Consider the following 13741-nt stretch of genomic DNA (forward strand, 5'->3'; position numbering starts at 1 on the left):
ACCCTTGAGTTTAGAAGGCTGAGAGGGGATCTGTTTGAGACGTATAAGATTATTAAAGGATTGGACACTCTGGAGGGAGGAAGCATGTTTCTGCTGATGGGTGAGTCCCGAACCAGAGGACACAGTTTAAAAATAAGGGATAGGCCACTTAGACCAGAGTTGAGGAGAAACTTGTTCACCCAGAGAGTGGTGGATGTATGGAATGCTCTGCTCCAGAAGGCTGTGGAGGCCAAGTCTCTGGATACTTTCAAGAAAGAGTTGGATAGAGCTCTTAAGGATAGTGGAATCAAGGGTTATGGGGATATGGCAGGAACAGGATACTGATGGAGGATGATCAGCCATGATCATAATGAATGGAGGTACTAGCTTGAAGGGCAGAATGGCCTATTCCTGCACCTATTGTCTATTGTCAAATAAAGGAAGGACTTATACACGTAACGGTAAGGGCCCAGGGAATGTTGCCTAACAGAGACCTTGGAGAGCAGGTTCATAGTCCCTTGAAAATGGAGTCACAGGGAGACAGGGTGGTGAAAGTGGCATTGAGTATGCTTGCCTTTATTGGTCAGTGCATAGAGTATACGAGTTACAATGTCATACTGCGGTTACACAGCATATTGGTTAGGCCACTTGAGGAATAAGGCTGAAATTCTGGTCTCCCTGCGACAGCAAAGATGTTGTGAAATGTGAAAGGGTTCAGAAAAGATGACAAGCATGTTGCCAGGGTTGGATGGTTTGAGCCAAAGGGAAAGGCTGAATAGACTGGACTATTTCCCTTATTGGCTGTTGAGGGGTAACCTTGTAGAAGCTTATTAAATCATAAGGGGCATGGATAGGATGAATAGCCAAGATCTTTTCCCCTCGAGTAAGAGAGCGCAAAGCTAGAGGGTATAGATTTAAGGAGAAATACAGGCCTTGCTTTTGTGGCCCTTCCTCAGAAGAAATCTGCTCATTCCAGTTAATACCCTCGTAAACCTTCTCTCAACTGTCTTTGACACATGAACATTCTTCCATAACCACAGTGACTGGTACTGCACACAGTACTCCAGATGCAGTCTCACTAATACCCTACAGTCAATCGACTTTACATTCCATTCCCTTGCGACAAACCAAATCATTTTATTAGCTTTTCTGATTACTTATTGTACCTGCATGCTCATCTTCTATGATTCATGCATTAGGACATTTGCATCTCAGAGTTCTGCAATCACTCACCATGAACATATTCTTCTTCTGTCCGATTTCTGCCAAAATGGACAACTAATCACTTCTCTTCCATTAGCACGAACTCTGACCACCTGCTCAATCTATAGATACACCCCTTGGTGAGCTCATATCCTCTTCACAACTCACTTTCATATGTACGTTTGTGTCAACAGCAAATTTAGCGAAGGTACCATCAATGCCTTCATCCAAATTGGGAAGTAATTTGCACGGATTATCCTTCACTATTCATAAATTTTATTGACAGCAATATAAAAGATTGGAACAACCTTGAGGAATTATATTAAAACAAGAAATTTGACATGACCTAAGTATAAAATTTGTTTTCCACAGTGAGAAGGGTTCTTCAGTAATGATTACAACTTAAAATGCAGATGCAAATCCAATTTTCAGGGATTTTAATAGAAACTATAGTCAAAAGAGGGCAGGATGTTCTTCAGAGATTTGGTGCAGACTCAATGGGCTGGATGGCCTCTTTCTACACTGTACAGATTCTATTTGAGAATTATGACAGCATCTTCTGGATTTCCATGCTCAGCTGTACGGCAACTGTACCATTCAAGATCGGAGATAGTTACAGAGTGTGGTGAATTCGGCCCAGACAATCACAAAGGCCAACCTCCCATCTATAGAATCCATCTATCATGGAAAGGCCACCAACATTCTCAAAGATCCATCCCACCCTGGCAATGTTTTGCTACATCATCTACCATCAGGGAGAAGGTACAGAAGCCTGAATACAAGCATCAGCTGGTTTCATAACAGTTTCTACCCTACTATTGTTAGAACATTGAATGGACTCACGAACTCTTACCATTCGCCTGTACCTGTGTTTTTTTTTTGCCGCTGTTTACCTATTACGTACTATGCTACTTAACTCTGTGATCTGCCTGTATTTCTCGCAAGTCAAAGTTTTTCACTGTGTTTCGGTGCACATGATGATAAATTCAATTCAATTCAGCTGTGTGTATGTGGATGCCAAGAATTGAGTCAGTTTCAGAAAAATAATCATGGCAATTGCTAACAGTCATTACCACCACAAAATCTGGATCACTAAATTTAATGCTAATGAAAGGGTCTTGAACTCCAAAACCATAGACTTATTTGAAAAAGAAAGCTTTAACAAACAGTGTGAATCTTGAAAAAAACTGGAAAACAAATTCAGTCTTTACACTCTGGCACACAGTTTCGACAATAGTACCAGTTATGAAAACACTGCAAGGCCCTCACAATAAGTTAAACTGCATTTATTTCCATGCAAGAGGCCTCACAAGTAAGGGCAGATGAACACAGGGCTTGGTTGGAAACATGGGACTGGGATATCATAACTATTATCGAGATGTGGCTTAGGGATGGACAGACCAGACAGCTTAATGTTTCAGGGTATAGATGCCAGGGAGGTTGGGGGGGGGGGGAGAGAACGCAAGAAGAATACTCCTGGGAATACATCCAGTGAAGTAATTTGTTTGAAAGTGAGAAATAAGAAAGGGGTGATCACCTAATTGGGATTGTACTACAAACCCCTTAACAGTCGGGGAGAAGTTGAGAACAAATTTGTAAGGAGATCTCAGTTAATTAAGAGTAATAGGAGATTTTAAAATTCCAAATTCAGACTGGGACTGCCATAGTATCAAGGGCTTGGAGAAGAACTTCTTAAAAGTGTATTAAAAATTTTCCGATTCAGTACGTGGATGCATCTCCTACAGAAGGTGCAAAACCTGACCTACTCTTAGGAAATAAGGCAGGGGAGGTGACGGAGGTGTCAGTGGGGGAGCACTTTGGGGCCAGTGACCATAATTCTATGAGCATCGAAACAGTGATGTAAAAGAATAGACCGAGTCTAAAAGTGGAAGTTCTAATTTGGAGGGAGGCGAATTTTGACAGTATTAGGCAAGAACTTTCAAATGTTTATTGGGGACAGACGTTTGCAGGTAATGAGATGGCTGGAAAATGGGAAGCCTTCCGAAATGCGATAACTGAGTACAGAGACAGTATTTTTTTCTCTTAGGGTGAAGAATAAGGCTATTAAGTGTACAGAATGTTAGATGACTGGAGAATCTGAGGTTTAGGTCAAGAATAAGAAGGAAGCATATGTCAAGAGTATTCAGCAGAGATAGAGTGATTCCCTATAAGAGTATAGAGGCAGTAAGAGTATACTTAACAGGGAAGTCAAGAGGGCAAAAAGGGGACATGAGATAGCTTTGGCAAAGGATTCTCCAAATACTTTAAGGACAAAAGAGGAACAAGGGAGAGAAGAGGGCCCCTTAAAAGATCAGCAAGGTCATCTGTGTGTGAAACAGCAGGAGATGGGGGAAGATACTAAACAAATATTTTGCAATGTTTACTGTGGAGAAAGATATGGAAGATAGAGAATGTGGGGAAATAAATAGCGACATCTTGAAAAACATCCATATTACAGAGGTGGTGGTGCTAGACATCTTAAAATGCATAAAGGTGGAGAAATCCCCAGAACCTGATCAGATCTACCCTGGAGCTCTGTGGGAAGCTTAAGAAATTATTGCTGGGCCTCTTGCTTTGATATTTGTATCATAGATAGCCACAGGTGAGGTCTTGAAGACTGGAGGTTGGCTCATGTGGTGCCACTATTTAAGAAAGGTGGTAAGGAAAAAACAGGGAATTATAGACCGGTGAGCCTGACATCAGTGGTGGATAAGTTGTAGCAAAGAATCCTGAGAGACAGGATTTCCATCTATTTGGAAAGGCAAGGACTGATTAGGGATCGTCAACATGGCTTTGTGCGTGGGAAATTGAACCTGATTGAATTGTTTGAAGAGAACGGAAGTCAGAGTAGTGGACATACTCGATGTGGAATTCAGTAAGGCATTCTATAAGGTTCCTTACGGTAGACTGGTTAGCAAGGTTAGATCACATGGAATGCAGGGAGAGCTAGCCATCTGGATGCAGAACTGGCTGTAAGGTAGAATACAGAGGGTGGTGGTGGAGGGTTGCTTTCTGGACAGGAGACCTTTGACCAGTGGTATGCCACAAGGATTGGTGCTGGGTCCACTGTTTTTTGTCATTTATATACATGATTTGGATGTGAATATACGATGTATAATTAGAAAGTTTGCAGCCAACACCAAAATTGGAGGTGTAGTGGACAGCGAAGGTGGTTTACTCAAGAGTACATCGAGATCTTGATCAGATGGGCCAATGGGCTGAGGAGTATTAGATCAAGTTTAATTTAAATAAATGTGAGGTGCATTTTGCAAAGGCAAATCAGGGCAGGACTAATACACTTAATGGTAAGGTCCTGGAGTGTGCTGCTGAACAAAAAAGACCTTGGAGTGCAGGTTCATACTTCCTTGAAAGTGGAGTTGCAGGGAAACAGGATAGCGGACATGATGTTAGGTATCCTTGCCTTTATTGTCAGTGCACTGAAAATAAGAGCTGGGAGTTCATGTTGCAGCTGTACAGTACATCGGTTAGGCCACTTTTGGAATACTGCGTTCAATTCTGGTCTCCCTGCTCAGGAAAGATGTGGTGAAACTTGAAAGGGCTCAGAAAAGATTTACAAGGATGTTGCCAAGGTTGGAGGGTTTGAGCTGTAGGACTGAATAGGCTGAATTCTTGGATTCTTCAATTCTTTTGATAGCATAAATGAGAAATTCCATCACTGCTCAAAGGTATTGCTTCATTTCAATCAATACGTACAAACACCAATTTACTGAGTAATACTGGTTATCCTCAAATATTGCGGCATTGACATTCCTGTAAATCATAGCGTTTTGTGTTACTGGAAAGACATATTCATTTTGTTTGATGATACAGGATTTTAATTGTGCTCGGGCTCCAGTCATGACCAGTAGCTGCTATTCTACCCCAACTAGTTCAGGCAACTTCCCCTGTCAAAGGAAAAGTACGGCATAACAACCTCCATAGAGTCATACAATATGGGAACTGATCCTTCGGTCCAAGGCTGAATAGCGAAGGGCTGTTTTCCCTGGAATATCAGAGAATGGGAGGTGACCTTATACAGGCACATGTTCCCTCCCAAAATTCCAAATCTTAGTTTGGTAAACCTTCTAATTACTTTGCATACCTGTACACTACATTTTTTGCAATTCATGCATGAAGATATGGACTTCTCAATCGCTGCTCTGCAATCTCTCACCATTCAGATAATATGCATTATCCTTCCTGCTAAAATTGACAATTTGACATATTCCCACATTATATTCCAGTTGCTACACCTTTTCATTTAACCGATCTGCATTTTTCTCACATATCAGTTCTAAAGGGGAGTCATATTAGACCCAAAATTTCATTTCTCTCACCACAGATGCTGAAGACCTACTGAATTCCTTCAGCTCTTTGATTTCAGATGTCCAACATCCACAGTTCATTGCTTTTTTTTGTCTTCTTTATGTCCTCCTCACAACTCACTTTCCTACCTATCTTTGTCCCATCAGTAGACTTGGCAATCATACCTTCTGTTCCTTCATCCACATCATTGATATAAATTATAAACATATGTTTATGCCTACTGTCTTCTATCTGTTAACAGGTTGCTTCTGCCAGCCAGTTACTTCCAGCACTAATGAAAGAAGGGGTGCAAGTCTCAGTCATTATTGCTTAGTCTCACATTCACTGTTGATCCCACACTCCTGAGGTGCTTTTTGACTTGGGTTTCAACGATTTATTTCTTGGCAAATTAAAATAGCATCATTCTTGGCTTCTTAAACAGAACATCTTCCATCATATTTAGCACTTCCACTGTAGTTAAAGGGATAGGTGGAGAATAGATCAAGTAGCTCAAACTGGGCACCCATTGGGTCATGAGAGCCATAGGTAGGAAAATCGGATCTTCCAACAAGTTTTTAACCTTAGGATCCTGCATGTGCCTTGTTCATTCATCACAATCAAGCTAGTCAACTGGGAGCATATCGAGATGTGCCAGGCATGCCTGAAAATGAGATGTCAACCTGGTGACGCTGCATAACAAGGCAAAGTAGGAGCTGATGACAATTCGGTCCCCCCAAGACTGCACTGCCTTTGAATAAGATCGCAGCTGATCCCTTCATGATTCAAGCTTCACATTCTTGTCTGTCCCAAGAACCCCCCCGCCCCCACCTAACAAACATCTATTCAAAAATATTCCATGACCTTGCTCCCACTGCCATTCGATGCAGAGAATTTAAAGGTTTCAACTCTCAAAACATTTTTCATCTCTGTCCTGAAAGATTGACCCCTAATTTTACAACAGATACATTAACACAAAGAACTACTGATGCTGGAAATCTGAAACAAGAATGTTGAAAGTGAGAGAAACACAGCAGGTCTGGCAGCATGTGTAGAGAGAAAAACAGAGAGAGGATTTCAAGTTCAGTGACCTTTCATCAAAACTGACAAAGTCTAATGAAGGGTCACTTGTCTCGAAGCATGAACTATTTCTCTCTCTAGAGATGCTGCCAGACTTGCTACATTTCTTCAGCACAATGTTTTTGTTTAAATAGTGTTCCTTCTTTCTGGACTGACGCACAGAGTGATACATCTTTTCCACATCACCTTGCCAAGGCCATTCAGGATATTATATATCAATTAATTTGTTCAGCATTTTCAGCCCATCTTAATAGCCCTTTGAATTAAATTGATTGCTAGTTGTCATGATCACCATTATGGGGAATAACTTTCATATCCAGATATTTTATTAATTGAATTGGAACTCCATCAGCCTTCGTGGTTAGAGCGAGCTTTGGCTTTGGACTTGGGCAGAGTATTGTGCCTTAAGTATGGTGTGGAAATTAGGTTTCAACTTTCCACTCAAATGTATTTGCAGAAAGTGAATTAAGGTCACATTCAGAGCAGTTATAATCTAATTGACTGGTGGAACAGGTTCAAAAGGCTGAATGTCTCATTTTTGCACCAATTTCTTATGGTCTTGTAATCAGTAAATCATCGTCAAGTTTTTCGGTGGATGCAAAATTCAGAGCCTGACATCAGGAACTAAAAGTCCTCCTTGTACGTTATTCATAAAGCTGTGCTTATCAACTCCAAACCTGAAATCATGTCAAGCTTTCCCTCATCATCCGAAAATCTCAGGAACAAATCCAAAATTGCAAACAAATCCGGGATTAGAACCAGATATAAAAATTCACATGGTTAGAAGAAAAAGTTTGACAAGTTAGTGCACTAGAGAATGGAGTTCTACAAATGAACACAAAAAGGTAGAAAACAGAGCCAATAATTCCTCTGTGGCACAGACACTGTCATAGGTCTAATCATTGCCTTAGCCAAAATTTTTAATGCACGATAAAATTGTGAACAGGATTGAAGTAAATGAAAATTAGATTCCAAATGATCATGTCTTCCAAGCATTCATAACAGAGGACACAAAAACTTGCTCTCTTGAAACAGTGAAAGCCCAAGTTGAATTGATTACTTCAGTATAGAAAAAGTAGTCATTGCAATAGCCTAAAAAAGGTAATTAAAGGAATGACTCCTACTTGAACAGATGGAAATTGTTGCACTTAGCAACATGGCAGAAAGTTGAAGCTCTGATCATGTCAATGAAAGAGACATTAATAAGGTTTTTATATGAGAATAGAAGCCACATTGGAGGAACAAACAAGCGTGCAGACGGACATGGAGGAAAAGGAAACTGGGAGACAGGGGAGCAGATGAGTCTGTGTGTGGTGGAAACAGGAAGGGCAGAAAAGCATTTTCTGTATGTAATATGGGGCGATTGGAGCAAACCACCAGAGGAGTTGAAGTTCCATTCTCTGTGTTTCTGTTGCCCTTAAAATTTTCGCCAAATCCACATCAGCATGACCATTTAAAAGCAGAATGGTGAAATATATAGCATCTGAAAATAAACTATAATCAGTATTGACCACAAAAAGCAAGTTCTTACTGGAGGCATTTAAGCTATCAGAAAGTGTAGATGAGGATAATGCAATAGGATGCAATATATTTACATTTCTAAAACAGTTTTCAACAACGTACCGCGTAGCAGATTCATGACTGAGGTCAGAAGTCATGGAATGAAAAAACATGCTGGCTACAAAATAGTAAGCAGTGGTTTTATGTTGTCATTCTGATGAGCAAACATTGACAAGTGGTTTTACACAAAGATCGGAGTTGTTCACCACTTAAGTACATGATTTGGACTCTAGAATCCAAGTACAATTCAAAATTTGCAAATTACACCAAATTGGGGCTGCAGTCAATATAAACAGTCATGGCGAAATGAATTGAATGGGCATATAATTGGCAAAAAATGATAAACATCAAGTAGGAAGAATAAGGAAGCTGTAAAATCCTTGAAAAATAAGTGCCAGGAAGAGATATACCAGGAAACAGTTAGACAATCACTGAAGGCAGTAACAAAAAGATGAGTAAGGTCATAAAAAGGAAACAAAATAATAGTCTTTATCTCTAGAGGGGTGGAGTTGAAAACAAGGAAGATCAATTAAGCAGTGTTAACCTTGCACGATAAAGCAACATGTAGCTTAAGGCAACACAGTGAACCAATTGGAGGGGCAGGCAAAGCAGTGTGTGTCATTCCGCGATGAAGATGGGGGACCTTTACTGGAGTAGCTTCGACCAAAGATGTAGCCATTTAGTTGTGACCTGCCTACAGCCCAGAGAGATTGAAAATGAAGTGCTGTTCAGATCTAATTCTATTTTTCACACATCACTCCCCCTTTACACAGTCTCTTCTAATTCCTATGCTGCACATGGTTTCAGTGTGAACTCCTTATCTTTTCCCTCTCCTCTCAATGTAATTCTACTATTCCTATTTTTCATTCAAATAGCCAGGAACTGTTGTTTGGCCAGGCAGTACTGCAAAAGCATGAAATGCAATAGCAAAAGACAGTTGATGATTGACACCACTCAACCTCACATTGGCAGAGCCGGTGGCTGTGAGAGGCGGGATCTGCATGTGGTGACTCATTAAGCAGTGATGAACAGACAGCAGGGGGAAAAGGCAGCAAAGGTACGAACTCAGAGGGGTAAAGCTGCACAACAATTCAGAAGATTTTGAAAAGGCAGCATCAAGAAAAAAGCTGAAGGATAGCATATAGAAACATTTGTGCATTAGTAGGCCTATCAGAAGGTTTGCGTCACCATCAAGGAACATGGAGAAATCCAGTTAAGCCTCACTGTAGGTTTTATGAAGAACTTTTGAGTCTAGAATGGAAATGATCGTCAACTTCACAAGAACACTTACAGAGCTGGGACTGATGACAACTCTGCTTCCACTGCAGCAAGAAACCTCTCAATGCCTGGGTGCTGCAGGACCTTTAGAAGGACATCATGCAGGAGCACTTGCCCAGGCAAAGGCACACAGAGTGCAGTCATGAAGGGAATGTTCAAGGATGACAAACTGATTTTTTGTGGAACATTGCACGGTTTGTTTCCTAAAGCTGGCTTGGATCATCAGTTTTGTGGTGGCCCAAAAGAATGCTATGATGGGCATCAACAGAAAGAAATTACTGTATGAGACTGTAGCTGTAGAGAATGTGGGGTTGTATTCACCAATACTTCTATTGTATGAGCTCACCACAGATTGGGACTGGAAAAGACATGCTGCTTTTATTGACATTATTACTGCTGCTAAAATACAAGGCATTCACAATGCAAAGTGACAGATATATTCTCCAAATGACCGTAACAAGGCCGATTGAGAGAGATCTGGCTGAAGAGTCTGTGTGCTCATTGAGTACATATATGCACAAATCCAACTGAAATACTGAATAAAGCTGTTGCATTCTAATATTCTATTCTTATTCTTGTGTGGTGATGCATAAAACATTAGAGATATTCCAGCTCAACTGAAGCAAATAAAATAGTAGAGAATATATTAAAATCCTGAACATTGACAACACAAAACAAACTGGCGATTTGGAGAGATAAGTGCATAAGAAGAAGCAAGGGGAGCACAAGATAAATACTCTCAATTTTCTGTCCCTCTGACAAGAAAATGGAGGACGAGTAGCCTCAAGTAAAGTTGTCACAGTTTCAGAGGACCAGAGGACTGCTTGCTTATTAGAGAGATGACTGGTGATGAGTTTAACCTGAAGGTCATCACACCTCAAGTGAGGGGAAGGTGGGGAAGTTGGGACCTTAATGTTGACCCTCACCCTGTATGGGAATTGATCCTTACTGTTGGCGTCACTCTGTACTGCAAACCAGCCATTAGCCAACCTGACCTCAACTCCAAATCTGCCTTACATGATTATTTCAAACAAAGTTAAATATTACACCAGTAATCGTTTGCAAAAAAGGTGCAAGAATCTCTTTACAATCAAGTTGGTCAGAACAAATCTTTGGGTCTGAAAATATTGATCAATCTAGTCTGTAAACAGAACTTTGCTTTCCACCAAACAACTCACTTAATAACACTCAAAGCGACGTGCAATACTGTCCTTGAATGACAGTGCAACCTTCAAGTTTCCAATATTGCATGATATATTGATACAGCACAGAAACAAACACACAAATTGCAAACATAAAAGAGAAACATAAAACACAAGCATGCAACAAGCACCAGTGCCATTAATATGAGATGAAGCATTGAACTGCATGACAAAAAAAAACCATCTTTAAGATGGTACTTCAGCATGAGCACCTGTTTGCCCCTCACATCAATACAAATGATTCTCTACCACAAATTGCAGAGTTGTGTCTTTTCCCCCAACCACCTCTCAAACACCACCACCAGAAAGAGATTGGCTGGTCATCTGTTATTATTATTTGAGAAATCTTGCTATGCGCAAATGGCAAATTCATATATTCTAAGCAACAATTCATTTGCCACAAGGTGCCACAGGACATTATGAAGTCAAATGGTTTGTGAGCAAATGCTTTCTGTTTCTTTTACAATACACTACCCCTTTATTGAACCAGTTACTCAGAGTACCAGGCAATTTTAATTTGAGGCATGTAACAGCAGATCAATAATCCTGACGTGTCTGCAGTCAAATCTTTCCAATCCAACTCTGCACTATTCAGTTGCCACTTACATTATAATGGCAGTGGCAACAGTTATTGTATGTTGACGTCTGCATCTTGTAATGCTGTAGAGAAAGTAAAATAAAATAAACATTTACTGACCTAAATGGGTATGCGCCATGAGGTCAGCTAGTGAAGCAGTAGGTTTCCCTCCTACATGTGATGAAGTGGACGATGCAGAGGATGAGGTGGAGGAGCTCTGGATAACCTTGTTAAGCCAGTGCTCTACGTTCAAATGGCCCTGGTTTGGAGTGGACGTGATCCGGCCCTGGCGACGGAGTGAGCCCTCATCTTCCGAGGCTGAAGATGTGTCTGCATTCAATATAACACTAATGTTAGGACAGTGTAGTGTCTACTTTCGTAAACTCAGTTACACAGCCTCACAGGGAGGCATTCATACATGCAGCAGAGTGGATTCGCAGGACACAATGTGCATCCCTCAGTAACTTCGCTGGCTAACGTGTAACTGGAAAATAATTTTAACTCTTCGATCCCTATTATGAATTCATCATATTACACATGCAACAGAAAACAGTCAATATTGAGACAAAAATTAATCTGAACACACATTTTAAGGCTGTGAGGATTGCATAGTATCTCAAGGAGTTCAACCTACCACTACTTCTGTAACTTATGTTCACCACTGTGTGTGTTTTTGGAAGCAATTAAAATTATTGATCGTTTCACATAAACCCTAAACCACATTTAGAAACTGGACAGACATCTGCAAGAGCATCTCTTGGTCTTTTCAGGAATGGAGGAAAGCAGAAAATATTCAACAGTAGGCCAGTTAGCTAAATGCCTGTCAAAGGTTTTAGAGTCAATTATCAAAGACATGATCGTGTAACAGTGAAAATAATCTCAAGGAAAATCAGGAAGAGGTAGCACTGTTTCAGATACAAATTATGTTTAACCAATTTATTGGGGTTCTTTGAAGGAGGAACATACACCGAAGATAAAGGGGAGCATACAGAGCATAAAGAGGATTTCCAGGAAGCATTTGATAACTCAGATTATAGCAGCCAATAAAAGCTATGGGCAGAATGGGGAACCGATTAGCATGGATAGAAGCTTGCTTGATGGCAGAAAACTGTGTACAAGTAGGTGTTGGTCTGATTGGTAGGATGTGGCAGGTTGCAGGGGCCTGTGTTGGGGCTTCAATGTTTGACAATTTACATCAATGACTTCAATAATGTGAACCAAAGTATGACAGCCAAATTTGCAGACAAGATAATTAGGATAGGGTGTTGTGAAGAACACATTAGGAGGTCATAGACAGATATAGATAAGTTGACCAAGCGGGGGAAAGAAACTGTCAGATGGAATATAATGGAGTGAAATGAGATATTGTTTACTTGGCAGAAAGAATGAAAAGAAGCAGAGTACTACTTAAATGAACAATTATTTGGAGTGAATTCAGAGGTGCAAAGGGATTTAGGTCTTCTGTTGCACAACTGAAAAAATCTTTCAATGAAGGTACAGTACATGAATCTAGAAGGTGATGACTGCTATCCTTGGTTATGGGAAGAATTGAACATGAAGATAAGGATGTTATGCTTTCATGGTGAGACCACATCCTGAAAGTGGTGCAAAAACACAAATTGCTGGAAAAACTCAACAGGTCTGGTAGCATCTGTGGAGACAAAGCAGAGTTAACATTTCAGGTCTGGTGATCCTTCTTCAGAACGGTCTGTAGCTAGAAAAAGATTAGTACAAATGAAGATTTTTTTTAGTGGGTGATGGTGGATAGAAGAGAGCTGGTCAGCCTGGGAAAATCAATAGCTACTCATGGGGCTTATTAGTAGCTGACATTGGATTGTTTGTGGTAGCAGCCTAAGTGACAAGGCGGCCTTGGTGTGTGGGTGTTGGGAGAAGGATATCAAAGAAAGTGCTCAGACTCTAAAACGAGTGAACTCAACACAGTCTGGAAGGCTGCACGGTCCACAAGCTGAAAATAAGAATTGTGCTTCCAGCTTTGCTGGAGCACTCCAGCAAGCTCGAGACAAAAGTGTTGATGAGCGAATACAGCAGTGTCTTCAAAAGGCAGGCAACAGAAAGCTCAGGGTCATTTTTGCAGACAGAACATAGCTGTTCTGTGAAGTGGTTGCTCAGTGTATGTTTCATTGCCTCAAGGTCGAGCAGATCACATATGAGCAGCGAATTCAAGTTGACTACGTTGAGAGTGCATGCAAATCGTTGTTTCACCGAGAATACTGTGAACACTTAAAAAAACACACAGCACCTGGTTATAGTCCAACAGGTTTATTTGGAAGCAATAGCTTTCGGAGTACTGCTCCTTCATCAGGGGGTTGCAGAGTATAAGATCGTGGGACACAAAATCTATAGGTAAAGTTTACAGTGCAATGTAACAAATTATATATTATGTGGGCGGCACGGTGGCCCAGTGGTTAGCACTGCTGCCTCACAGCGCCTGTAGACCCGGGTTCAATTCCCGACTCAGGCGACTGACTGTGTGGAGTTTGCACATTCTCCCCGTGTCTGCGTGGGTTTCCTCCGGGTGCTCCGGTTTCCTCCCACAGTC

At 40.9% G+C, this 13741-nt stretch overlaps 1 protein-coding gene across 3 annotated transcripts in view; it reads right to left on the minus strand.

Annotated features, from left to right (window-relative positions):
* The window catches only part of LOC122551395 (disco-interacting protein 2 homolog A-like), a 278397-nt gene that overhangs the window by 116727 nt on the left and 147929 nt on the right, over nucleotides 1-13741 (minus strand). For all 3 annotated transcript variants that reach the window (XM_043693215.1, XM_043693216.1, XM_043693217.1), the window contains one exon: nucleotides 11302-11511. In XM_043693215.1, coding sequence (XP_043549150.1) covers nucleotides 11302-11511 — 210 coding nt within the window. The remainder of the gene's footprint in view (nucleotides 1-11301; nucleotides 11512-13741) is intronic.

Source organism: Chiloscyllium plagiosum, chromosome 7 (assembly GCF_004010195.1).
Source record: "Chiloscyllium plagiosum isolate BGI_BamShark_2017 chromosome 7, ASM401019v2, whole genome shotgun sequence".
NCBI lineage: Eukaryota > Metazoa > Chordata > Chondrichthyes > Orectolobiformes > Hemiscylliidae > Chiloscyllium > Chiloscyllium plagiosum.